The 24,273-nt window shown below is 49.6% G+C and overlaps 2 protein-coding genes across 2 annotated transcripts in view; one reads left to right on the forward strand and one right to left on the reverse strand.

Moving 5' to 3' along the window:
* Nos2 (nitric oxide synthase 2) overlaps positions 1-3,337 on the forward strand; it is a 39,192-nt gene extending 35,855 nt beyond the window's left edge. Inside the window, 2 exon segments of the mRNA XM_051158085.1 lie at positions 663-857; positions 3,070-3,337. Coding sequence (XP_051014042.1) covers positions 663-857; positions 3,070-3,168 — 294 coding nt within the window. The 3' untranslated portion in view covers positions 3,169-3,337.
* Positions 3,338-6,214: 2,877 nt separating this feature from the next.
* Lgals9 (galectin 9) lies at positions 6,215-22,556 on the reverse strand. Its single transcript, XM_051158481.1, has 8 exons — positions 22,518-22,556; positions 17,700-17,788; positions 15,056-15,260; positions 13,096-13,206; positions 10,230-10,265; positions 8,965-9,053; positions 8,650-8,812; positions 6,215-6,361 (listed from the first exon to the last, which is right to left on the reverse strand). The coding sequence occupies exons 1-8, from the start codon at positions 22,554-22,556 to the stop codon at positions 6,215-6,217; spliced, it is 879 nt and encodes a 292-aa protein (XP_051014438.1).
* Positions 22,557-24,273: the final 1,717 nt, after the last annotated feature.

Genomic DNA, 24,273 nt, shown 5'->3' on the forward strand with positions numbered 1-24,273 from the left:
ACAATGAAGCCCAGAGAGGTTTGAGACTCACGCTGTGGCTTCATTTCCACAGTGCACTCAGCTGCAGGTGCCCAGCTGTCCTGGGATGCAGGTTGTGCTGGGAGACATGGTGTAGGCTGGCTTTATGTTTGGCTCAGCAAGACTGAAAGGTGGAGTTGATCCCACAGGGGCCTCACATGGGCCTCTGCTCCAGGGCCATGAATACTCAGTACAGACTCTCAGCTCAGAACCTAGGGAACTTTCCCTGAGGACCCCTTTGGATGCAATGGCTGGACCACTTGCCATCTTATGTGGGAAAAGAGCAAAATCCTGACTGACTCCAGGACCTTCTTTATAAGCAGGGAGCCTGGGAGCCTGCACCCCAGGCACACATCAGCATTGGGACTGATCCACACTGGGAAGTCCCCTCTTCTGCAGCATAGGCAGTAGGTCCCAGAGCTCTGGGCAGGGCCATTAGCTTCATGGAGGTGTCTCTGAAGTGCAGTGAACTCAGGGAAGATATGTGGGTTCTGTCACCCAGGACTGAACAGGATACTTGTGAATCCTGAGGTGAGATCCTGACTGAAGCTGCTAACGCTCCTTTCCCCCTCCCCATGGCCTGCCTGCCTGACCACAGTGACCTCAGTGTCTAGAGCTGGTCCCACCATGTCCTCTGCTTTTAGGTCTACGTTCAAGACATTCTGCAGAAGCAGCTGGCCGATGAGGTACTCAGAGTGCTCCACAGGGAGGAGGGCCACCTCTATGTTTGTGGAGATGTGCGCATGGCTCGGGATGTGGCTACCACCTTGAAGAAACTGGTGGCCACCAAGCTGAACTTGAGCGAGGAACAAGTCGAGGACTATTTCTTCCAGCTCAAGGTATGGGAGCTGGGGTGGGTCCCTCGAGAAGGGTGTAGGCCAAGGCCGCATGCTATTAGAAGCAGGAGCAGAGCAGCAGAATTGGGGGTACCCTGAGACCCTCTGCACGACCTGAAAAACCTTGGGTGAGCTGGCTGGCTGTGCTCCTGGACTTTCCATTCCACACTGGCTGCCACCTAGCCGAGAAATCAGTCCAGTGTGTTCTCTTCCTAAGAGCAGTTTCTGCTCCTCCACAACCCTGAACAAATTACCCACACAGCAGATTAAGGTGGAGGACACCAGCCTAGGAGGCCACTTACCTGTTTCATATGGGAAACAGACTTATTTGGAGCAGGTGCTGGCTGGGCGCCTTTACTCCTTGCAGGAAGGACTCCTGGTATCAGGGCCTACTTTGTGCCAGGTGCTCACCAAGGATGGTCGTGTGACATTTCCTTGTGCCCTTCTAAGGGCTTTATGAGGGAGAATGACTAACATCACTTAGCAGATGGAAGAGGTCCTGGTGCCATAGCAATGAATGTGAGAGCCAGGCTCAAGGCCTCTCTTCTCCTTCCCCTCTCTCTGTATCTCTGATTCCTAATCCTGACTGTAAGACTCATTCTTATACTCCACATTTATATTAAGCACAGTGCACGCCTATAATCCCAGCACTACGGAAGTGGAGGCAGCAGGATCAAGAGTTCAAGATTAAAACTTGGTTCCATAGTCAGGTCAAGGCCAGCCTGGGCTACATGAGATCCTGTCTCAGAAACACCAAAGCAAATAGCCTCCCTACATGGAGCTCACTCTTTGGCAGAGTGATGAAATAAAACACAGGGATGTGCGCGGCTTTGGGTATCAATTCTGCAGAGTGGCAGCTCAGAGTGGACATGGGTGCCATTTCATGAAGGTGTTTGGGAAAGGGGCCATTGGGAGGTGACAGTTGAGGGAAATACCTGGAGAAGGTGGAGAAGCCTTGTGCATCCTGGAGACAGAGGTCTAAACTATCCTGTGGGGCAGCACCATGGGCAAAGGTCCTGAAGTGCAGAGTATTCCCACACATGTGATGACCACCAAGGACACCATGGGTGCTTTCCAAAGGTGTGTAGTGTGTGTCATATGTGTTCGTGGGTGTTTGACATGGAAAGGGTTACAAGGAAGAGGTGAGGCAGATGCTGTGCACACTTGGAAATCCTCTGGCTTTGTAGAAGCTGAGGCAGGAGAGTGGTAAGTGCAAGTCAGTATGGGTTCCCTAGGGCTGCAGAGATGACTGACCAGTTAAAAGCATGCACAGTTCTTGCAGAGGACCTGCCTGCAGCCTCAGGTCCAGGGGATGTGATACCCTTTTCTGGGGGTACAGTACTCATGTACAATTACACACACACACACACACACACACACACGCACACACGCACACACGAACATAAAAATTATAGAAAGACATTATGGCATACCCGCACCCCCCCCCCCTTAATTTCACCACTCCGGAGGCAAACACAGGAAATAAACTTTTCTTTTTTTTTTTAATTTAAAGAGAGAAAACAAAGGCCTGGCTTGGTGGTGCATGCCTTTAGTACCAGCACATGGGAGTCAGTGGCAGATGGGTCTCTGTGACTTTCAAGCTAGCCTGGTCTGCCAAGAAAGTTCCAGGACAGCTTAGGGCTATTACACAGAGATACTCTGTCTTGAAAAACCAAAGTGAAATAAAATAAATAAAAAGAGAAAACAAGGACTGGTGATGTAGACCAATCATTGTTAGCATATGACATTTCCCAGTCTTGACCTCTAGCAGCAAAGATTGTAAGGCTACATCACTTGGGACACTTCTGGGTCCACAAACGCAGCGGGTGGCTTTACTGTAAGTTTTCTCCTGGAGCCCTCTGCCTGCTGCTGTGTGTTCTGACTTCAAGACCTAGGGAAAGGGAGGCAAAGCCTTCCCAGCACATGCTGATCTCAAAGCTCACACCCGATGGTGTGTGTGCAATGTGCACTAGGCAGGTGTGGGACTGCCATCCATGCATGAAGCATGGGAAGAGGCTGCGGTGGGCCACACACAGGGCTGATGGGAAACCAAACCTGGGTGCAACTGCAGCAATTCAGACACAGGGGAAAGCACAGGGCTAGCCAGTGTCTGTGTCAGCAGGAAGCTGTTGCAGCCCAGGGTTTAGTCCCAGCCTAGATGTGGTGGCTGGCCCAGAAGGGTGACACCTTGACTTCTGCTTCCTTCCCCTCACAGAGCCAGAAACGCTATCATGAAGATATCTTCGGTGCAGTCTTTTCCTATGGGGCGAAAAAGGAAAGCACCTTGGAGCTGCCCAAAGGCACCAGGCTCTGACAGATCAGAAGGTGTTATAGCTTCTGAGACAGAATTCAGTGATGGATTCAACTCCCCAGCTGCTAGGGGCCTGGCAAGACAGAGACATACAATTTCCCCCAAAGCCCTCACTCCATCCCTCTCATGCCTGCCCTACACAGTAGTGTTTGGACTACTTGACTCTCCCTTCCCTCCCTTTTCTTTACTTATTTTCCCTCCCCTCCCCTCCCCTCCTCTGCTCCCTCTTTTCTGCCCCCACCTTCTTCCCTGGACCCTTGGAGCTGTGAGCAGAGAAAAATGAACCTCCTGATGGAAGAAGCACTTTGAGTGACCTCACAGAGATGTCTGGCTGCATTGTGTACAGTTTTTTATACTTTGTATTTAAGGAAACAAATATCATTGTCTACATCCAAGGAGCACTTGGGCCTTCCATGTATAATTCCTCAATAAAGTATTTATAATAATGCATTTTAATTTAATTACCCTGTGTTTGCTCAATTTTTGTAGTGAAAGCATTCTTAAGGAATGGATGGGTTGGGCTGGTGGGCATCTTGGCACTGCTGTCCTATGAGCAAACATGCTAACCAGATGCCCAGGGGACAGCCGATGAAGTGTGTTTTTTGTCCTGTGGTCATGGCAAGGCAGCTCAGATCAGGGCCTGGAGCTATGCTTCACACACAAGGCCCCTTCTGCAGGAGTGAGACCTGGGACAGAGCCTTCCTGAGACCTCGACCCTTGCCCTATCTTAGACAATGATGTGCTTGGGCCCTGGGGAGGTAGCTCAGTTGGCAGAGTGCTTGCTTAGCATATGCACAGCTCTGAGTTTGACCCCAATACTGCATAACCTTGGGCACGGTGGCACTCGCTTGTAATCTCAGCACTTAGGAGGTGGAGGCAGAAGGATTTGAAGTCTAAGATCATAAGCTTCAAATACAGCCACATGGTGGATTTGAGACCATCTTTAAAAAAGGAATATATATAGAGAACAAGTTGGTTGTGCCCCATGACCCATTTCATGGGTTTAACCAGCCATGCCCTGGCACTCAGGGAGCATGGGTTTAGTTCTCTGCAGGTGACACCTTGGTGTGAAGGGCACCACCATCCTCACCTGCTGGGAAGCCCTGAGCTCCTGCCAATACCAGCCATCACAGCTCCTTACCCCACAGCCTCACTGCTGTTCCCTGCCGTCCACCAGGTGGGGCTGAGCTGGGATTCCTACCAGCTTCCCTCTTCCACTACCTCAGGAGCATCAGATGGAGCAGAAGAGGCAGGAAGGAGGGGCCCACCAGTCTCTCGTTGCTCATGGAAACCCGCTGCCTCTGGCAGCTATGCACAGCATGGCCTGGAGTCTAGTCCTTCTGATCAGGGTTTTCCACGTTCGTGTTCACGTGTCCAAGTCACCTGGGGAATCTTGTTAAGATACAGATTGGAGACTGGGGGCTGGGAGACTCAGTTGGTAAAGTGCTTTTTAAGTGTTTGCACCCCTAGCACCCACATAAACTAAGCTAGCTGTGGTGGTGTGTATCTGTCATCCCCGTGCTGCGAAAGGACAGAAAGGCAGACCCCTGGAGCTCAGTGACCATGGGCCTCGTCTATCAGTGAGCTTTGGGGTCAATGAGAGACCCTGTTTCAAAAGATAAAGTGGACAGATATTAAGGGAGACGGATATTAAGGCTGGGTGGTGGTGACACATCCCTTTAATACCTGCGCTATGAAGGCAGAGGCAAGCAGATCTCTGAGTTCAAGGCCAGCCTGGTCTGCAGACTGAGTTCCTGTCTCAAACAAACAAACAAAATTGCCTCTGGCATCCACAACTTGCACACATATTCTCACTGGCATAAATGTAAACATGTACATACCACAGACACATGTAGACACCATGCCAACAAACGTTTAACACACATACATACACAACACACATATACACCACAAATACCCCCCACAAACACATACACACATACCATAGATGCAAATACACACACACACACACACACACACACACACACACACACACACACACACACGTGACTCTGGATTAGTAACTCTGGGAAGGAACAAATGCTGTTTTTTTCTTTTATTTGTCTTTTTTGTGACACAAAGTCACACTATTACCCAAGTTGGTCTTGAACTTGCCATCCTCCTGCCTCAGCCTCCCAGGTGAGCTGTTACATTTCTGACCAGCTCCAGGTGTTGCTGGTGCTGATGATCTGAGGTCTCTGCCTTATGCCCCACCCAACCTGGTCCTGAGGGATGGGAGCCTGAATGAATTAGAGGGTTTGGGGGTCCACGTGTGGCTGGTCCCCACCCCAACCCTCTCAGCTGGGGAGCCCACAGTGGATCAGCACTTCCTGTCCCCATGGCCTCCTCTCTCACCCAGCACAAGCTGCCAAGGCTCCCACAGCCTCTGCCCAGCATCTCCCCCACCTCAGGAGCATAAGGTTGGTTTACACAGAGGCCAGCTTTCCTGTCAGAGACCCTGGGCCCCAGCTCCTGCCCACTTACTCCAGCACCTTGTGGGGTCTGGGAGGCAGGACCCCTATAAGCAGGTGTGGGCACAGACTTGTCTCCTCCTGTTCCCTTTGGTATGTTCTAGAATGTCCTCAGACCCATTCAATAACCCAGCCATCTCCCATGTGTGTGCAGAGAAGCATTATTTATTTTATTATTTAAGGCCACTAGGCAAGGATGAGGAAGAATGAATGAGGACATTCTGGTCAGTTGGAGGCCAGCAGGATGACATCAGGGTAGCCTTCCTGGAGGGGCAAAGGAAAAGGGACAGAGAGAGGTTAAAGATCAGAGACAGGGGAAAATCCAAGGAGCCCACCTCCCCAGGGTACACCTAGCTCAGAGCAATGGCTGGGACTGTGGGCTGACAGCCATATGGCACATAGCCCAGGGCACGCATTGGCTAGAGGGGAGTAAATTGGGAACTTCACCTTCCTGGAACTCCTGTCAATGAGGATCTCTTCTGATGGTGGGATTTGAGGGGACAGGACTGAGACAGGGAAGAGGTAACTAGACAGGCAGGGTGCCCCAGCCTCATCCCCAGCCCAGACAGAGACCTTGCCTATGGCTGCACGTGGTTCACATGGATATCGCCGGCCACTTCTAGGTTGTTGATAGCAGGTAAGTTCTTCAGACGGTGAGCGTACTCACACAGGTGTTGACCGTCCACGGCCACCTTGAAGCAGTGACTTTCACATAAGATCCACATCTAGACAGAGACACCAGAGCAGGGCACCTGAGAACCCAGGCTTGTGTCTCCACCCACAGCTCTCTCCTTCCTCAGCAGCAACATCTGGCCTCTGGCCAACCTGAATGACCTGCCTTTTACTACAGTGTTCTCTTTGCCTAGTACATTAGCATGAGCTGGTCCCAGGCCTAGAATGCTGTTCCCCTCTTGCACACTTCCATAAGTGCAAAAGTGCTGGTCCATCCTCTACAGTGACTTTCCATGCCCCTCCCACCTCCTGACCCCCACCCATTTCCCCCAACTCTCTGCTCAGACACTGTCCCTTACACCCACTCTCACTCTCCAGCTGAACCCTGGTGACAGGAGTTAGCATAGGCTACTGTGTCTCCAGTGTTCCATGCCTGGTCCCCACTAAGTCATTTCAGTAAGACAGTTGACACACATGTTGAAGCATCGTGACCCATGGCCCCTGCCAACACTCACATCGCATTGTACAAGGACCAGGCTAACACTCAGGTCCTGCTGTGTGTGGGCACTATCCAAAGTATGCTGCAGACGCTGTCTTGTCCCCTCCTTTCTGCTCTGTGAGATTCAGTTTATCAGGTCTATGTTCTCACTAAATTAATATCCAAGCTCAGGAGAGCTGGAGAGATGGCTCAGCAGCTAAGAGCACTGGGTGCTCTTGCAGAGGGCCTTGGTTCACTTCCCAGCATCCACATGGCAGCTCACAACTGTCTGTAATGCCAGTGCCAAGGGATCTGATGCCTTTTTCTGACTTCTGAGGGCCTCAGGTGTGCATGCACATGGTGCACATCCATGCAGAAAACCAATCAGACATTAAAAATATATAACAACTCAGCAGTGCATGGGAGCTCATGCCTATAATACTGAAAGACAAGAAACTGCAGTATTCCTGGTAAGGGGTAGGCTTTAAAAAAAAAAAGAAAAAGAAAAAAAGAAAAAAGAAAAGGCAAGCATGTCTCACATCTGTAATTACTTCCAGCAATTGAGAGGCAGGAGGATCAGGAGCTCAAGGCCAGCCTTGAATATATAGCAAGTCTTGGCTAACCTGGGCTAGAACTCACTCTCCACAACAATAACAAAATGCAAGCTCCTTTGAGGTTTGACGCTCTCAGCCTTGTGCCAGGAATGCTGCCATTACACTTTCAATAGATGGCTTCGCCTTGTCCCAGGGGTGGGGCCCAGCTACTCTTTTTTTTTTTTTTTTTTTTTTCTATGTAGTCTCGGCTGTCCTGGACACACTTTGTAGACCAGCCTGGCCTCGAACTCACAGGGATCCAGCTGCCTCTGCCTTCCAAGTGCTAGGATTAAAGGAGTGAGCCACCATGCCCAGCCATTCATCTTTCTTAGTTTAAGCTCATTGGCTAATCTGATGTCATAATGGGGTGCAAAAGGCCTGCACTAGTACAGCTGTCAGCCAGCCTCCTCCTCCTCCCCTTCTTCCTCCTCCTCCTCTTCCTCCCCTTCTTTCTCCTCTCCATCCTCCACCTCCTCCCCTTCCTCCTCAGTATCACATGCTCTCATAAGCAAAGGAGTGAATAACAATTCACTCTTGGGCTTGACTGGCACAAACTGGCTGTGTGACCTCATGCCAGGGACAGATTCTTATGGGTTTTCCTGCTTCTTTATAGGAAGCAGGAAGGGCCAGGCCCCATAGTGAGACACTGTTCTCTAACCTGCTCAGGAAGCTGAGGCAACAGAATGGGTTCAAGACCAACCTTCTCAAGACCCTGTCTCAGAAGGAAGAAAAAAAGGAAAGAAAAGAAAAGGGAGGCTGGGAAATAGGCTTGGCAGCTCAGGCTCTTGCTGAACCAAGCTGAGGTTGATTGATCACCTGAGCTCTAGGCTATAAACCTGGGCTAAAGAGAGTCCCTGCCAGCCGGGACTTTAATCCCAGCACTCAGGGAAGCAGAGAGAGGAACATTGCTGTGAGTTCAAGGTCAGCCTGGTCTACAAAGCAAGTCCAGGATAGCCAAGGCTACACAGAGAAACCGTGTCTTGAAAAATCAGAGAGAGAGAGAGAGAGAGAGAGAGAGAGAGAGAGAGAGAGAGAGAGAGAGAGAGAGAGAGATTGCCTAAAACAAATAGAGGAAAAAGGAGAGCTGGAGATGTAGCTCAGTGGGCAGAGCAGATACCAACCCTTACTGCAACACTGACAGTACTCACAAAATCATACCAATTTGCACAATACTCTCTCTTCTTTAGAGTGCAGCCCTCACATCCCAGGCATCTGCTCCCATCCCATCACAGACCCGTGCACCCTCCTCTTGAACCCCCCAGCATCTTACTGTGAAGCTCTGGCCACGACTGAAGGGCATTCTCCCAGGCAGACTTCGCTCCTCAGGCCCCCAGCAGTTGTTGATCAGAGAGTTTCGGACCACAACGTTCTCATCAAAACGGGCGTTCAAGTGGAAAGCAGTGTCATTCCCGGAGCGAAGGTTGACATGGAACCTGGAATAGGCAGTTCATACTTCACACAGACCCTGTTTGACCCCTGAGCTCTGGGCTCTGCCCCTACCCATCCCCCAGGTGGCTCAGAGCCAGAGACTGGCCAGAATGACACTGGAGCCTCTGTTGTCCTAAGAGCCTGGGGCCTGTCTTACCTCGTAGCATTTGGCAGGACCATGCCTGATACGATGATGGACTTGGATGGGTAAAGCCCACTTGGGATGTCGGTGATGAAAGAGGCATGCTGTTGGGAGGAGGAGGACAGATCAGCAGCAGCCCAGCAGAGTGTGCAGCACAAGCAGCTACGGGGCCTAAAGCCACACCCATGATCCCTGCATCTTCTGGAAGGAACCCAGGTTCCTTTACTTGGTTCATTCAATGTCAAAATAAAACAAATGGGAACCAGGCTTGGGTGTTCATGCCTTTTATTCACAGCACACAGGAGGCAGAGCAGGCAGATTGATGTGAGTTTGAGGCCAGCCTGGTCTACAAAGTGAGTCCAGGACAGCCAAGGCCACACAGAAAAACCTTGTCTCAAAAATGGAAAAAAAAAAAAAAAAAAAAAAAAAAAAAGACAAAGACAAAGAAAAGAAATCAAGTGCAGAGTTGGGCCCCTCTTTATGGAACTCTTCAGGAAAGATGGGAGGTATGGTCTTGTTGGAAAAAATGACACTAGGCATAAGCTTTGAAGTTTCAAACGGTCTACACCAATCACAGTCCCTCCCTCCCTCCTCCCTGCCTCCCCCCCCCCACCTTTAAAAGGCAAGTCCTCACCTACTTCTCCAGTGCTGTGCCCTCCTATCTGCTGCCATGCTCCCTGCCATGATGGTCATGGACTCTTCAGCCCAGTTTAACCTCTTCCTCTACTATAAATTGCCCTGGTCATGGTGTTCATCACATCAATAGAGACGTAATTACGCAGGTGTGAATCTGCTCATGCTGAAGGACCATTTAACACCTGAAAGTACTTTTCCCTTTTTTCTTTTTTTTTTTCCCCCTACCATTCTTTCTTTTTTTGTTATGTTTTGGTTTGGTTTTCAGTTTTTTTGTTTGTTTGTTTGTTTGTTTGTTTGTTTTTGAGACAGAGTTTCTCTGTGTAGCCTTGGCTGTCCTGGAGTGATATGGTAGACCAGGCTGGCCCTAAACTCACAATGATTCACTTGCCTGTGCCTCCCGAGGGCTGGGATTACAGGCATGCATGTCTAGTCATTTACATGGCTATTTTTACTGTTCATCTGGATGCAGAAACCTTCATTGATCATGCAAGTTAGAGGATTATTCCCAAAGCCGCCCTCTGTGAGGAGTGAGTTTAGCCTTGTCTGCCCTTATAGGGGAGGCTGAGCTTGCCTCCTCCCTCTACCCCACAGCAAGAGCTATTGAGAAGAAGTTCCAAGCAATAAGAAGAGAATAAGGGACTTACCTTGGGTGCCTGGTGGGCAGGCTGCCAGTCTTGAGACTGAAAAGGAACAGGGGGAGGGGAATGTGAGCTCTGGAGTCACCTGGGATGAGAGGTGACTTCAACCTCCAGGTGATGGCTCTTGTGGCCAGAGAGGGCTTTGGTTGAGCTATGGCTGCAGTATGTCTGAGCAGAGGGAGGAAGTGCCCTGGGCTCAGACTAGGGAGTGTCTCTTCTGTCTTGTGATGGAATTGGAGCTCATATTGATTTACTATTTAGGGGTTTGTTTTTCTTTTAATTGTTGGGTTTTTTTTTCTGCTTTCATTTTTTTGTCTTTTGTTTTGAGACAAGGCCACACATAGTCCAGGCTGAGGGTGATCTTGAACTTCTGATCCCTGTAGTCTCTACCCGAAAGTACTAGGATTCTAGGTGTTCACCAGGCTTTGAGTTCTGTTTAGAAAGTCTCTGTGCTCTACCCTAAGGATTTTTACAATGAGGAGGGTGGGATGGAATGTGCTGGGTGAAGTCACTGTGCAGTGGTGGGTGGCAGTGGGTGAGAGGAACCAAGCCTTAGTTGACACATGTGAGGAAGTACCATAGGCTAGACCCCAGGAGTGGCTTTGAGGAGGGAGAGAGGATGGTGCATGGGTGAAGGACAGAGGGGCCGGACACACTTCTGGGCAGCTGGTGAATGCAGAGGCCCCTGTGTTGATGTGATGGGGTCTGAAGGACCCTGGAGAGCTTGTTGGTTGGACCTGCCCCTGAGGTCTATCCTTTGCTAACGATAGACCTCGGGGGCCACACACTTAACTTACTTGTGGTTTGTGCCACTCAGGGTTCCAATCAAACTGGGAAGGCTGAGGGAATGGCATACTGGGGAAGGCAGACTGTCCAGGGTCTTCTGAGGAATTCTGTTAAAACAAAAGCCTGTTTGGGTGACAGGAAGCAGGAGGCATGGCCAAAGCAAGGACAGGCACAGAGCAAGGGCTGCCTCCAACCAGCAGGAATGAGGCCAGAGATGGGCTAAGTGGCTCTTTACAGCCTCCCTCCTGCTCCTGCAGGGAATCAGGAAACAGCAGGTGTGAGCAGAAGGCCAGAGGGAAAGGGGCCAGCACACCCCAGACTCCCAGGTTTTCACACAGCATTTCCAGATATTTGTTTACTTACTGTATTTGGTATCTTGTGACTGAATCTCCTGAAGCCCAGGCTAGCCTTATACTCACTATGTAGGATGAAGATGACCTTGAACTCCTAACCATCCTACTGCTGGGATTACAGGCCTCAGACACTCTACCCAGCTCTACTTTCAGATGTCGGCAACACATTAAAAATCTTACAACAAAGCTGAGCCGTGGTGCCACCGCCTTTAGTCCCAGCACTCAGGAGGCAGAGGCAGGTTGATGTCTGTGAGTTCAAGGCCAACCTGGTCTACAGAGTGAGTACCAGGACAGCCATGGTTACACAGAGAAACTCTGTCTAAAAAACAAACAAATAAAAACAACAACAACAACAAAGCAAAATAGTTTTTAAACAAGCCAGGTAGTAGTGGTACTTAGGAAGGCAGAAGCAGGCAGATCCCTGTGAATTCAAGGCCAGCCAAGTCTGCAGAGCAAGCCCCTAAACAGCCAGGACTACAAAGAGAGACTCTGTCTCAGTTGATTTTCTGAAACACTGCTCTACGTGGTCTTGCATGCTTGTAATCCCAAGCACTGAAGGGGCTGAGGCAGGAGGATCACAAGGTAGAGCCCATCTGGGCTACACAGAATTCAAAGCCAGCCTGTCGTAAAACAAACAACCAAACAACAAACACACACACACACACACACACACACACACACACACACACACACACACACACACAAAAAAACCAATGGTCTAGAGAGATGGCTCAGTTTTTAGAAGAACTGTCTGGTCTTCCTGAGGTCCTGTGTTCAAGCTCCAGCAACGACATGGTGCCTCACAACCATCTACACTGGAATCTGATGCTCTCTCCTGTCATGCTGGCATTCATGCAGATAGAGCACTCATATAAAATAAATAAATAACAAGTAAATAAAATCTTCTTAGAAGATCAATGTAGCCAAGAGGTAGTAACACATGAATTTGATCACAGCACTCAGGAGGCAGAGGCAGGCAGATCTGTGAGTTCGAGGCCATCCTGGTCTATAGAGTAAGTTCCAGAACAGTCAAGGCTATACAGAGAAACATTGTCTCAAAAAACAAAACAAAACATATGTTTTCAGAACTATGCCTGGTGCTGAACATCTGTAATCACAGCACTGGGGGAAACTGAGGCAAGAGGACTGATACATGTTCATGAGACATTGTCTCAAGCTAAGTAAAATAATTGTTTTTCAGAGCAGAGCCTGGAACCATTTATCTGTAATCTCAGCATCAAGAAGCTGAAACAGAGGATCATAAGATAGGAGCCAGTCTGGGCTACAAAGAGAGCTCCTGCCGCAAAACAACAACAAAACCATATACACTCACTAGAGATTTTTGGTATTTGTTTTGTTTATGTTTGATTGTTTGTTTTTAATACAGAGGACAGAAAAGCCCATGCTGGGCTGCAGGGGCCACCCTGTGTCCTGTGCTTTGAATTTCATTTGGTTCCCTAAGCACAGTCCTTTCAGAACTCCCTGGTCCTGCAGTGAACGGCTGCAGAGAAGGAGTAGCTTTGGCATCATGGAGACCAAGGCACATTGTTCATCACAGAGAAAGCAACCCCAAGAGAGACAAAGGACAGGCAGTGGCAGAGAGACACCGGATCAGGGGACCAGTGCAGCCCCAGAGCTACCGTGGGAAGATACTTGCGGGTACCCTGTTGAGTGGGCAAGAGCCCAGCTGGTCCCTGTCCTCCCACCCTGGGACAATGCCAGCCTTTCCTGACCTGGAAGGTGATGGAGGACAGCTGCAGGGAGCCAGAGACAGCAATGGTGTCCACGAGGCGGTAGGGTACGCGGTGTGAGTACTGAACGAAGAAGCTCTTGTTCACCATCACCTGATGGAAGAGAGTCGCTGTGAGAGGAGTGCCAGGCCAGGTGACACCCGAGCGTCAGCTGAGCTTTACTTTCAGAAATAAGGATCTGCTTTATATTTTTAAGATTTACTTATTCATAGAAGTGCTCTATCTGCATGTACACCTGCAAGCCAGAAAAGGGCATCAGATCATGAGATCGCATTATAAGCGGTTATGAGCCACCATGTGGTTGCTGGGAATTGAACTCAGGACCTATGCAAGAGCAGTCAATGCTCTTAACCACTGAGCCATCCCTCCAGCCCAAGTTTCCACTTCTGACATCGAGGCAGGGGCAGTTATCTTCAGTGCAGAGCCAAGGACATATGTGTGAGAGGCTGCACTCAGAGCCATTGTCCACTGGAATCCTGTGTCTGGCCACTCACTTATTACTCCAGGTTTGTCATAGCTTTTTAGAAGACCCTTTAGAGTTATTTTATTTATTGCATGTGGGTGTTGTTCAAAGTGTACGTGTGTGTACCGCATGCATGCCAAGAGAGGGTGCCGATCCCCCTAGAACTGGGGTTGCAGATGCTCAGGAGCTGCCATGTAGGTGCAGGGAACTGAGTTCTGGGCATCTGCAAGAGCAGCAAGTGCTCTTAACTCCTGAGCCATCTCTCCAGCCCCTAGGTGTATCTTTCCAAACTTGGTTCATCTCAGGTAACGTTTTTTGCTGATGTGGTCGAAACAGGGTCTCATGTGCCTAGGCTGGCCTCAAATTTGCTGTGTCACTAAGGAGGACATTGACCTCCTTGATCCTCCATCACCCAAATGCTGGTTTCCAGGTATGTTCCGCTATGCCTAGTTTATGCAGTGCTGGGATCACATCCAGAGCTTTGTGCACTCTACCAAGAAAATGATATCCCAGCCCTCGCCTGGGATAATATTTAGGTGTGCATAGGACACTCATGGGCAGCAGAGGAAAGGCAACCTCAGGTTGTGCTTGGAGTATGGGAGACCACCAGTGTCACACAGAAAAGCTCACAACAGGACACGCTCACACAACCCAGCCCAGAGCCAGAGCCAGATAATAAGGACCCTTTGCCTTTAGCAGAACCTGAAGAAAGAGTAGAACAATGTGTATGAGCAGATTCGCATGAAGACTTGGTGCGTAGCTCAATGGCAGAGCAGGATGCAGGAGACTAGGTTGAGCCCCAGCGCCATAAAACGTATCTTTTACTAGGGAGCAGCCGTGGAGGGATGGAGTTGACTTGGGCTTTGGGACAAGTGGGGATCTATGCACATGGGGCCCCAAGAGGAGCTTTTGACAGTTGATAGCTGGGGGAGGGGTGTCATATCTTTCAGCCTGTAGCTACAGCTAATCCCGGAAACAACCGTACCCCATGCATACAAAAGCAACTCTAGTAAAGTTATTGAAGAAGGGGGAAAAAAAAAAAAGACATAAAAGTAGGAGGGTGGTCGGGAAGACAGGGGAAGCAGAGGGAGTGGCAGGAGGGGGAGGCTGGAGGAAGTATGTGTTCTCAAAATACATTCCATGGGTATATCAAGTTATCAAAGAATTAATGCAGTGGGTTTTTTTGCGGGGTGGGGTGGGGTTTTTTTTTTTTTGTGTGTGTGTGTGTGTGTTTTGGGGGGTTGGAATTTTAAGACACTCGGGGCATAAAAGGAACATGGTGACAGATTGAAGTCTTATTTTCTAAGGAATAAAATCAAGAGGTGCATTTGCTGATACAGGCTGAAGTATGTAAGGCAAAGGGCAAAGGGCAAAGGTCACATCTGTGTAGTGGCTTAGCTGAGACCTGATCTCAATGACTGTGGCCTTTTCAATGTGGTTCCCTCAGAGAGTGGGTTGGGGGAGGGATGCCCCACTCACCGTAAACTCTTTGCTGTCCACCAGGAAGCACAGCTCAAAGGGCTTCCCCGCCTGGAAGGGCATCTGCATCTTCCTCTCCTCAGGACCCCAGTCAGACAGCCGCTTCGTGTTGCAAACCACATACCCACCGCCTTCAAACCGGGCTTTGAAATGGAAGGCGACTTTATCACTTCTAGTCAAGCCATTCTGAAAGTTCACGATAATCCTAAAGAGAAGAAGTCAGCCTCTTGGAGCATGGGTACCAGCAGGGCCAGACAGAAGCGCCTCTCACTGCCTGGTGTGTCAGCATGTTTTGGGCTCATCTAACTTAGACCTAATATATTTTGCACAGTTATTATATTTTGTCTTTCTTGTGTTCTTTTCTTAAATAGTCAAGTAAACAGTTAGCAAGAAAAAATATGACCTAAGCCACCAAAAACACACAGGCCCCATTTACAGGATACAGAGACATCAGGCTGGAACTGGGCTACACCTTGGGATGTGGCACATGGTGAGTGGAAGGTGCTCAGCAGGATTGTGGCACAGAATTGTCACCAAGCACCCGACTCAGCCATGCAACTCTATTGTCATCATTGGTTTTAGTTGTCACACATCTGGAAAGGGGGAACCTCAGCTGGTGAACTGCCTCCAAGGGTTGACCCAGGAGCTTGTCTGTGGGGTGTTTTCTTGCTTGCTGGCTGATGAAGGAGGGCCCAGCCCACTGTGCAGGGTGCAAGCTAGGGGAAGCAAGGCAGTAAGCAGCATCCCCCTGTGGTCTCTGCTTCACTTCCTGCCTGAGCTACCTTCAGGGATAGACTGAATTCTACAGGCCAAATAAACCCTTCCACTCGCAAGCTGCTTTTATTCAGAGTGCTTTATCACAGCAAGAGAGAGGCAACAAATACAACTACACCATCGGGCCAGGCCAGATGTAAATAGCGGCAAGTCTGTTATGGTGGTACCAACTACTTTCTGATGAGATTTGAGGCCCATCCCATCGGATGGGAATTCACATGTTACATTGTAAACCTGGACAAATGCCTGTAGCTGGAAGGTCTTGGCCCTAGCGGGCAAGCTATGTGCACATAAAATTTGTTTTATATGCTCATATTTATGTCTATTATGCTTGTATTAATTGGCTTATTTGAGACTTTTTTTTCAAGACAAGGTTTCTCTTTGTAATCCTGACTGTCCAGGACTGGCTTTGTAGATGAGCCTAGCCTTGAACTCAGAGATCTGCCTGTCTTTGCCTCCCTGAGTGCTGGAATTAAAGGTGTGGCAATAGTGCCCAGGAATTTTCATTTTTTCTTTGGTTTTGTTTTTCCAAGACATGGTTTCTCTGTGTAACCTTGGCTGTCTGGACTCGCTTTGTCAACCACACCTCAAACTCACATTGCCTCTGCCTCTGCCTCCCAAGTGCTGAGATTAATGGTGTGCACCACCATGCCCAACTAATTGTATTAATAATGCTTTAGCTTTGGTCAAAGAAGTGTCTTTGTGCAATGGGCAGTGGTAAGTGGAGAAAAAGTGACAGCTCTAAATGGGCATAAATGGTGACAGCAAATAATGAAAACCATAAACATGAACTGGTCATCTCTATCACCCCCTCCAAGGTTCAGAGACCATTTTGTAAGAGAGAACAGAAAGACTGAAGGAGTGGTGCCCCATGAAGGGAGGAGCTCTGTGAACCACCATCTTGCAGGCATAATGCAGCCATTGCATTTGTGAACTCAGGGCAGCTGTGACTACAGACAAGCCCTGCTCAAGACTGGGTCAGACACATTTCCATCTGCAGAGAGGAGGGGCTCTTGACACCTCCCTCCCCTGGGGATTTTCAGGAGGTCCATGGTGGAGGAGGGCCAAGAAGTTATTTCCCTTCAGTGGAGCAGCCACATTACTTAAGTGCTCATGTTCCTGTAAGAACATGTTAGTTGGAGCAGGGCTGGTGGTGCACACCTGTAACCCCAGCACTTGGGGAGGCAGAGGCAGCGAGCTCCCTGTGAGTTCAAGGCTGGTCTACAAAGTGAATCCAGGACAGCTAGAGTTACACAGAGAAACTCTGTCTGGGTTGGAGGTGGCAATGCTTGTGGAAGGCAGGCCAAAGCACACCTGAATCACCACTTTAAAATAAACAGAAAGTTCTTGGGTTAAAGGTTTGTTAGGGCTCAACCATGAGAAATAGGGATTTACAGTTCAATCTCAGGGATCACAATGGGATCAAATATCCTGCAACAGCTCAGCAGGTAAAGACACATGCAGCCCAGTCTGACCACCTGACCCCTGAGAGCCTTATGGTGGCAGGGAATGACTGACTGCAGCAAGTTATCCTCTACCGTCTCCATGTGCCACGGCAAGAGGGAGTGTGAACACACACACACACACACACACACACACACACACACACACACTGTGGGAACTAAAGAAATTTCTCTTCCTGTAACACCACAGCAGTGTCAAGAGCAAATCCTGTGACCAGCTGCTCTGGCCATGTCACTTCCCTCCTCACAGGGTGAGCTCCCAGGGGACAGGGTGCTCAGGGCCCAAGGATCTGTGAAGTCTGTCAATGGTGCCTGCAGGGCAGAAGGTGTGGGCAGGGCCATCCCTCCATTCCCTGCAGCTCCATGGTTGCTGAGGTTGGAGACTGGCATCAATGACATCCACATACTCATCTGGAAAAGGGTCGATGGTCCCCTGGAGTGTAATCTTAAGTCCTTCCCTCAGGCCTCCTTGGATACGACCAGTAAAGGGGATGTCCTGCAAAGGGGAAGTGAGAGGTCAGTTGGCTGGCACTTGCCTGGTGTGACAGCACCCAGTTAATGCTGGGGGCAGCATTGTATGGTCAGGAAGGAGCTAGAAATCCAGCTGTGTCCCTCATAGACACAGGCCTAATCCAGTTAGTTACACAGCCATTCTGAGGATATCAGAAGACTGCCCAGGTTTTCCTGCCCACAGGTGACAATCAAATCTAGACAACTCCTAGGCAAATGATCTCTAATGTGTTCAGTGGGAAGGGAAGAAGGGTTCATCCGGTCTGGACTGGTTTGGGATGGGGTGTGTCAGTAAGGCAAAGTAGTGAAAGGAAGAACCTCCCATGTACCGTCCCGCGCGTCTGCATGGGGGAAGGATGTCCACAGTAGGACAAATGAATGTAGGAACCAAACCATCAAGACGGAGAACAGCTTATACCACAACCTCTAGAGGCCAGCTCCTTCTCCTGAACCCCAAAAAGGAAGCCCTGAGCCTCAGCTGGGCCCTCCGAGTACTTGGGTGTACTTGCTCCCCTGTCAATATTGAGAAACTCCCACTCCAACATGAAGCTTTTCTTCAGAGACAGCTGTGTGGCTTCCATTGTAAACTGCTGTGAGCCCTCGAATTAAGCTCTTTGGATAAGATTTCAAGACCTAGAAACACCTACCAAGGGTAGGGGAGCTGCCCCAGGGTCACAGGATCAGAGAAATCTGGGCAATGAGGAGGATTTTATGTTCTGGTTCTGGGGTGCTGGGGCCCCCTAATGTTTATAAGAATATCTGTCAAGTCTGGCCATGCCCACCTGTGACCTCTGCACTTGGAAAGCAGGTGCAGGAGGATCTGGGTTCAAAATTATTTAATTAACGAGCAATACACCCTCAACTTTAGAGACAGATATGTGAGAAATTGTTTTCAGTGAAATGTGACAGGCATTGTTTTGATGTAACCTAAGATTGGCACAGAAGGTGAAGGCACAAGAGAGCAAGCAAGATAGGTCCTCAGAGGGCTGGCCACTTAGGACATTTCTCTGCATCCTCAAATTGTTCCCTAACATCACAACAGGAAACACCAGCCCACCAAGTACAACCCACTGGCTGCTAGGCCACCTGTAGGAGGGATCTACAGGATAAAATGAGTTCTATTTATTCTGTATGTAATGTTCTGCCTACATCTCGGAAGAAGGCACCAGATCTCATTATAGATGGTTGTGAGGCATCCTGTGGCTGTTAGGTATTGACTCATGACCTTTGGAAGAGCAGACAGTGCTCTTAACCTCTGAGCCATCTCTCAAGCCCCAACCCTAGAATTTGAACTTTTGGCTTTGAGACTCCTGCCCCTCCTGAAGAGTGACAGACCAGGGTGTGGAGTTCAACCTGGGGACCCCATGGAACTCAGATCTCTAGTGAGTCAGTAAAAGATCTCAGCAAAAAAATAATGGGACCTTCATTTGATCCATGATGCTCCTGGGTGTGGCTGGGTGTTAGTGTTTCCTTTCCTCAGGATTTATGATCCCATAGGTATTGGTTCCCATCTCCTTTTAGGAGTCCTGCCCCTGGACAAGTCACTTGTCTACGTATGCCCTGGTGCCTGCAGCGACTAGTGGGGCAGCAATGACAGCCAGAAGCATTCCTGGAAAGAAGTGACAAGCTGAGACAGGATGCCAGTGGGCCGTTCCTGGTTCAGAGGGGCCCTGAGTGTGCAACTGTTCACGCTAAGAAGAATGCACCAAGCTGGGTGTGGTGGCACATGCCTTTAACCCCAGAACTCTCTCTTGAGAGAGGCCAGTAGATTGTTCTGAGTTCCAAGTTGGCCTGGTCTATAAAGTGAGTCCAGGACAGCCAGGGATACACAGAGAAATCCTGTCTCAAAAAACCAAAAACAAGGAAGAAGAGTGCACCCTTCTCCCTGAGAGTTTAGGGCCTTTTTTGTTTCACTTTGTTCTTGGAATGTGCAGACGGCAGAGCTTAGGTGGATCTCTCTCATTGCTGGCGTGTTGGCCACTGGTCCTCAAAAACAAGGGTGCATAAGTGACAAACTGGGGACTCAGAAGGCCTGAAAGTAAGATGGAATAATCTCAGGAACCACTTCAGTGAGATAGCTCAACTTTATTCAGGGTCCTTGGGTCATGGGTGGGTGCTCACAGGATAGGTGGGCATAACCAGCTAAGGCTAAGGACTCCAGGGGTGTTTTTATTTGCATTTGTAGCACTACCCTGTCACAGGAGATGGAACTCAGTAACTAAGTATCCTATAGGCCCAGGGAGGGCAGAGCCTGCAGGGAGCTGTGTCAAAGGCCATATATCACATATGGTTAGAGACATCTATGCCTAGGACACTCTCCAGATGAGTCAGGCAGAGAGTAGGAGGCCCTGATGGGTAGAGCGAGTCCTTCATCTGGTACTGAGCTCAGAAAGGCTATCCAGACTGGGAGGACTGCAACCTCAAACAGTAGGGTCCTCCAACAAGCTACAGCCAGGGTGTGGTCAGCCAGATGGTCCCCCCAGGGCACACAGCCCAGGCATCAGCAGTCATAGTATCTTCTGGCATGGTTTCAAGCCTGAAGACCCAGCTGTTCCGGAAGTCCAAAGGCCCTGGGGTTGCCATCCTCAAGGGTCACTGTCACGTCCCTAAGCAATCTAACAGCTGTGGTTTTAGTGTCTTTGAGAATGAGGAAACGGAAGTACGGAAAGTAAAGTCACTTGCCCAGAGCTACACAGCTCCTTAAGGACAAGCCCGGGATTTGAACAATAGAATTCATGCTCTCAGCCAAAGCTGTCACAGGCTCCCTTTCATTAGGAAGCAATATATGTCCTTAGTCCCTGGCTCACCAGGGTCACACAACTGGGTCATCCTGACCAGCCCCAACTTCTTCTGGGCCCTTGCAGAGTCTCCTTACTCATGACAGTCAGCAATGCATCCTGGCCCTCAGGCCATGACAATGCTGTCCCTCAGTGAGACAGAAGCCACGTGTCTTTCATACACAGGCAGCATTTCAGTGGATAAGAGGCCACAGTTGCAGAAGTCAGTGGGTCACTGAGTGAGGAGGAAGGAAGTGTGGTCCTGTGCTGTGGGACTGCCCATGGCCTTCATGGCCCCCACCAGGACCCTCTTGATCTCTTCTTCCCTGTGGGAAGATTCCCCTTCATATTGAAAATACTGTTTCCTTTTTCCTCTTCCCTGTTTGTTTGACTGTGTTTTGTTTTGTTTTATTTTTTTTCTCCAAGACAGGTTTTCTCTGTGTCCCTTTGGTTATCCTGAGCTCACTTTGTAGACCAGCCTGGCCTTGAACTCACAGTGATCTGCTTGCTTCTGCACCCCCTGAGTCTTGGCTTAGTTTGGTTGTTTAAATACAGAGTTTAATCTATAACCCAGCCAACCTTGAACTCTTTATGCAATCCAGCCAGCCATAAAGTACATGGAGACCCTCTTGCCAGCCTCCCAAGTGCTGAGGAGTCATCTTCTGAATCCTAGTTAAACACAGTCGCGTGATGTAAAAGTGTTGGCCCTATGTGATGGGAACCACAATAGGAGTATCAGGCCTCTCAGGGCACACTCGGCCCCTGGAGGCCCCTCAGAGGCTCTGGACAGCCCCTTCCAGCCTTTCCAGCCCTTTCCAGCTTTCCCAGTCACCTTCCATGCAGGTCCCCAGTCAGAAGCCTCAATAATGGAGCTGGTGACAATGACAATTTCCAGGAGCAACAGGCAAGGCCTAGAGCCCTGCTAGAGTCAGCTCTGTTGCTGGCCCTGACAGGATGCTCACCCCCAGCACCCTCCTGTCTCCCACCCTGCACACAGTGGGCACACTACAGAAGGCTCCCAGAAAACACTCACTTCCCTCTTCTTCACTCCCATCTCCCTGTGGGAACTCCCGCACATGTCTGAAATAAATCAAAGCACTCTCCTTCACTGTCACTTACCATCTGAGGACTTCTGGCCACATTTCAACCTTTTAAAGCCTCAGTTTCCCCACACACAGTGTGGCTAAGTTTCCTAGTGTGTAAACAAGGCCACCTGCAGACACAAAAGAAGCAGCAGAAGGCAGCCCTTTGCACACCACACTAAAGGACACTCCCTACCTCCTTGCCCTTCTGCATATGTTCTGCAGATGCTTTTGAGTGAATTCTGACGTGGCCCTTGCAGGACACACATGTCTTTAGAATGACATCCCTGCTGCCTCCAGGCTACTCCGGAAATACCTCCAGGTTCCAGGTGCTGTTTAAACACACGCATGTTCTATCTGCTTTCTCCTTACCCCAGCCTCAGAAGACAGACTCAAGTATTATCCCATTTTACACTGGTAACAGAGGCCCAGAGAGAAGAGAGTACCATGGGTGAGGTCTCCTAGTGTGTAAATGGCAGAATGAATGTTCTTTTTAAATAAAGCACTCCTCATGTCCTGTGGTTGCCTGGTACCCACATCCCCCACCCAAGCCCACCCATATCTGCATAGAAAGCATCTCCTTTCTAGATGCTACTAATATGGAACAGCCACACATTAGCCGTTCTCATGAACCATAGTGACTGGAACCCTTGGCTCCCCAGAGGCACAGTGAGCCTAGCATGGAACAAGAGCTGCACCAGGGTGACCCTGCCCCGTGTGTCTGTCCTCCTAGTGTTGTCTGCTGGACACAGCCCCTCCCACCACTGTCCATGCCACTCAGTGGTCTCTCCAGCGACCCTGAGCAGGTTCCCCCTGGATGTGGCATTAGCATTTCCTGAATCATCCCACAACTCACCGGGTTCAGGTATGGAGCTTGTCGGCGGGAGAAAGCCATCTCTTCTCTCTCAGGGCAACCACCACTCACTCTCTCCCTCACTCCTGGACAGACTTCTGCACAGGGTGGGGTAGGGGAGGAAATTTAAACCAAAGCCACCTCCCACTGACTCAACTGGGAGGAGACAGGAACCAATGGCTAAAGGAAGTTTCTGGAGAAAAGTACTGGTAATGTCCTGCTGGAGGGCGGGAGGTGGGACTCCGTGCTCCATGGTCAGACACCCTGTGTCCCCCTCATCTTGCTCAGCCCAGAGAACCAGTTACATTTGGTCCCTGAAGCTTCAAAGTGACATAGGCAGGAGTTTCTCGACTCCTTACGCAGACTGACGTGGCTGTGCTTCTGAGCACGTATCATCGCCTCTTCCTGCAGAGTGCCAGCTTCCCTTTCCCTCTGTGTGGGCAGCTGTAGGAAAGACCTGCTTCAGTCCATCCTGTGTGCAGGGCAAGGGATGCTCAGGAAGTCAAAAGGGCAAGAGCAAGATGCTCAGCTCTTTAAGGGCTCTCCAAAGTCTCTGAAGATTAAGGCTTCCCAAGATGTCTTTCTCCTTTGCATAAAAGCTTAACAACATAGAAAGAACTGTCTTGCAAGAAAACCAGGACCACTGTGATTGTTGACGTGGAATATGGGGTGCCCTGGGAGCTTCATTTCTGTCTGCCATCTGCCTGTGAGTTTCTGTCTGTTCTTTTTTCCTTCTCTCCTCTCCCCTGATTTCCTTGGTTTTGTGTAAGAAGAGGAAAAGTCACTGATAGAGTAGAAAATCCCAAGTGACAGTCAAGGAGTCCCAAGGGAGTATTTGAAACAGTTTTCAAGCTAGGCATGATGGCACATCATGTATTCCCAGCATGCACTATCTAATACCTCCATACCTTCTTCCCTCCCCTCTCTCCCTCCCCCTCCCTCCCCTTCCTTCTCTCCTCCTTCTTCATGTAGGCCAGCCTACTCAGTATGTAGCCAAGGATGACGTTGAACTTCTGATGCTTCTGCCTCTACCTCCAAAGTGCTTGCATTACAGGTGTGGGTCACCTGCAACTGCGGGTGCTGGGGCTAAGACCTAGGGCTTCCTACATGCTGGGCAAGTACCCCAGCAAATAGTTACATCACCAGCCTTCCCCTGCTTAAAACAAACAAACAAACAAACAAACAAACAAACAAACAAACCAGCTGTTGTAGTTTAGGTGGTGAGTTAAGGGAAATAATCAGATGAAGTAAACAACTGAAGGATGGGCTTGTGGGGGAATGGAAGATGGGAAAAGAGACTTTCCTGGAGTTATCCAGGTCCCTGTCCCTGCACTTCTACTAACTAGGAGATTCCTAAGAAGCAAGCTTCCAGTGAGCAGTTGTGTCATTATTCCCAGAGAACCAAACTTATTCCCAGAGCATCAGTGTTAAGAAGTGCACCCCACACCATGGGAGCTGATCCGTTCACCAAGAGCCTCTTGCTTTAATGCCCCAGGGGACTGTAGCCATAAACCTCTCCCTGAGAGCAACCAGACTCTGGGGCTCACATCAGTCCCCAGTGGTCTTAGTCACTGAGTTTGCTGTTAGTGACACAAACTGGTGACACCTTCGGACAGTGTCAGAGACTCAAGGATGGGCCACAGAAGGATGTGGTTTGTCTGTGAGACAAAGTCAATATGGGTGCCCATGTGGGAGCAATAGATCAGCCTACCCTGGTGTCCCTGTCTCAGCAACAAGTCCATCTTCACTCTTTCTGGAG

Source organism: Acomys russatus, chromosome 16 (assembly GCF_903995435.1).
Source record: "Acomys russatus chromosome 16, mAcoRus1.1, whole genome shotgun sequence".
Lineage (NCBI taxonomy): Eukaryota > Metazoa > Chordata > Mammalia > Rodentia > Muridae > Acomys > Acomys russatus.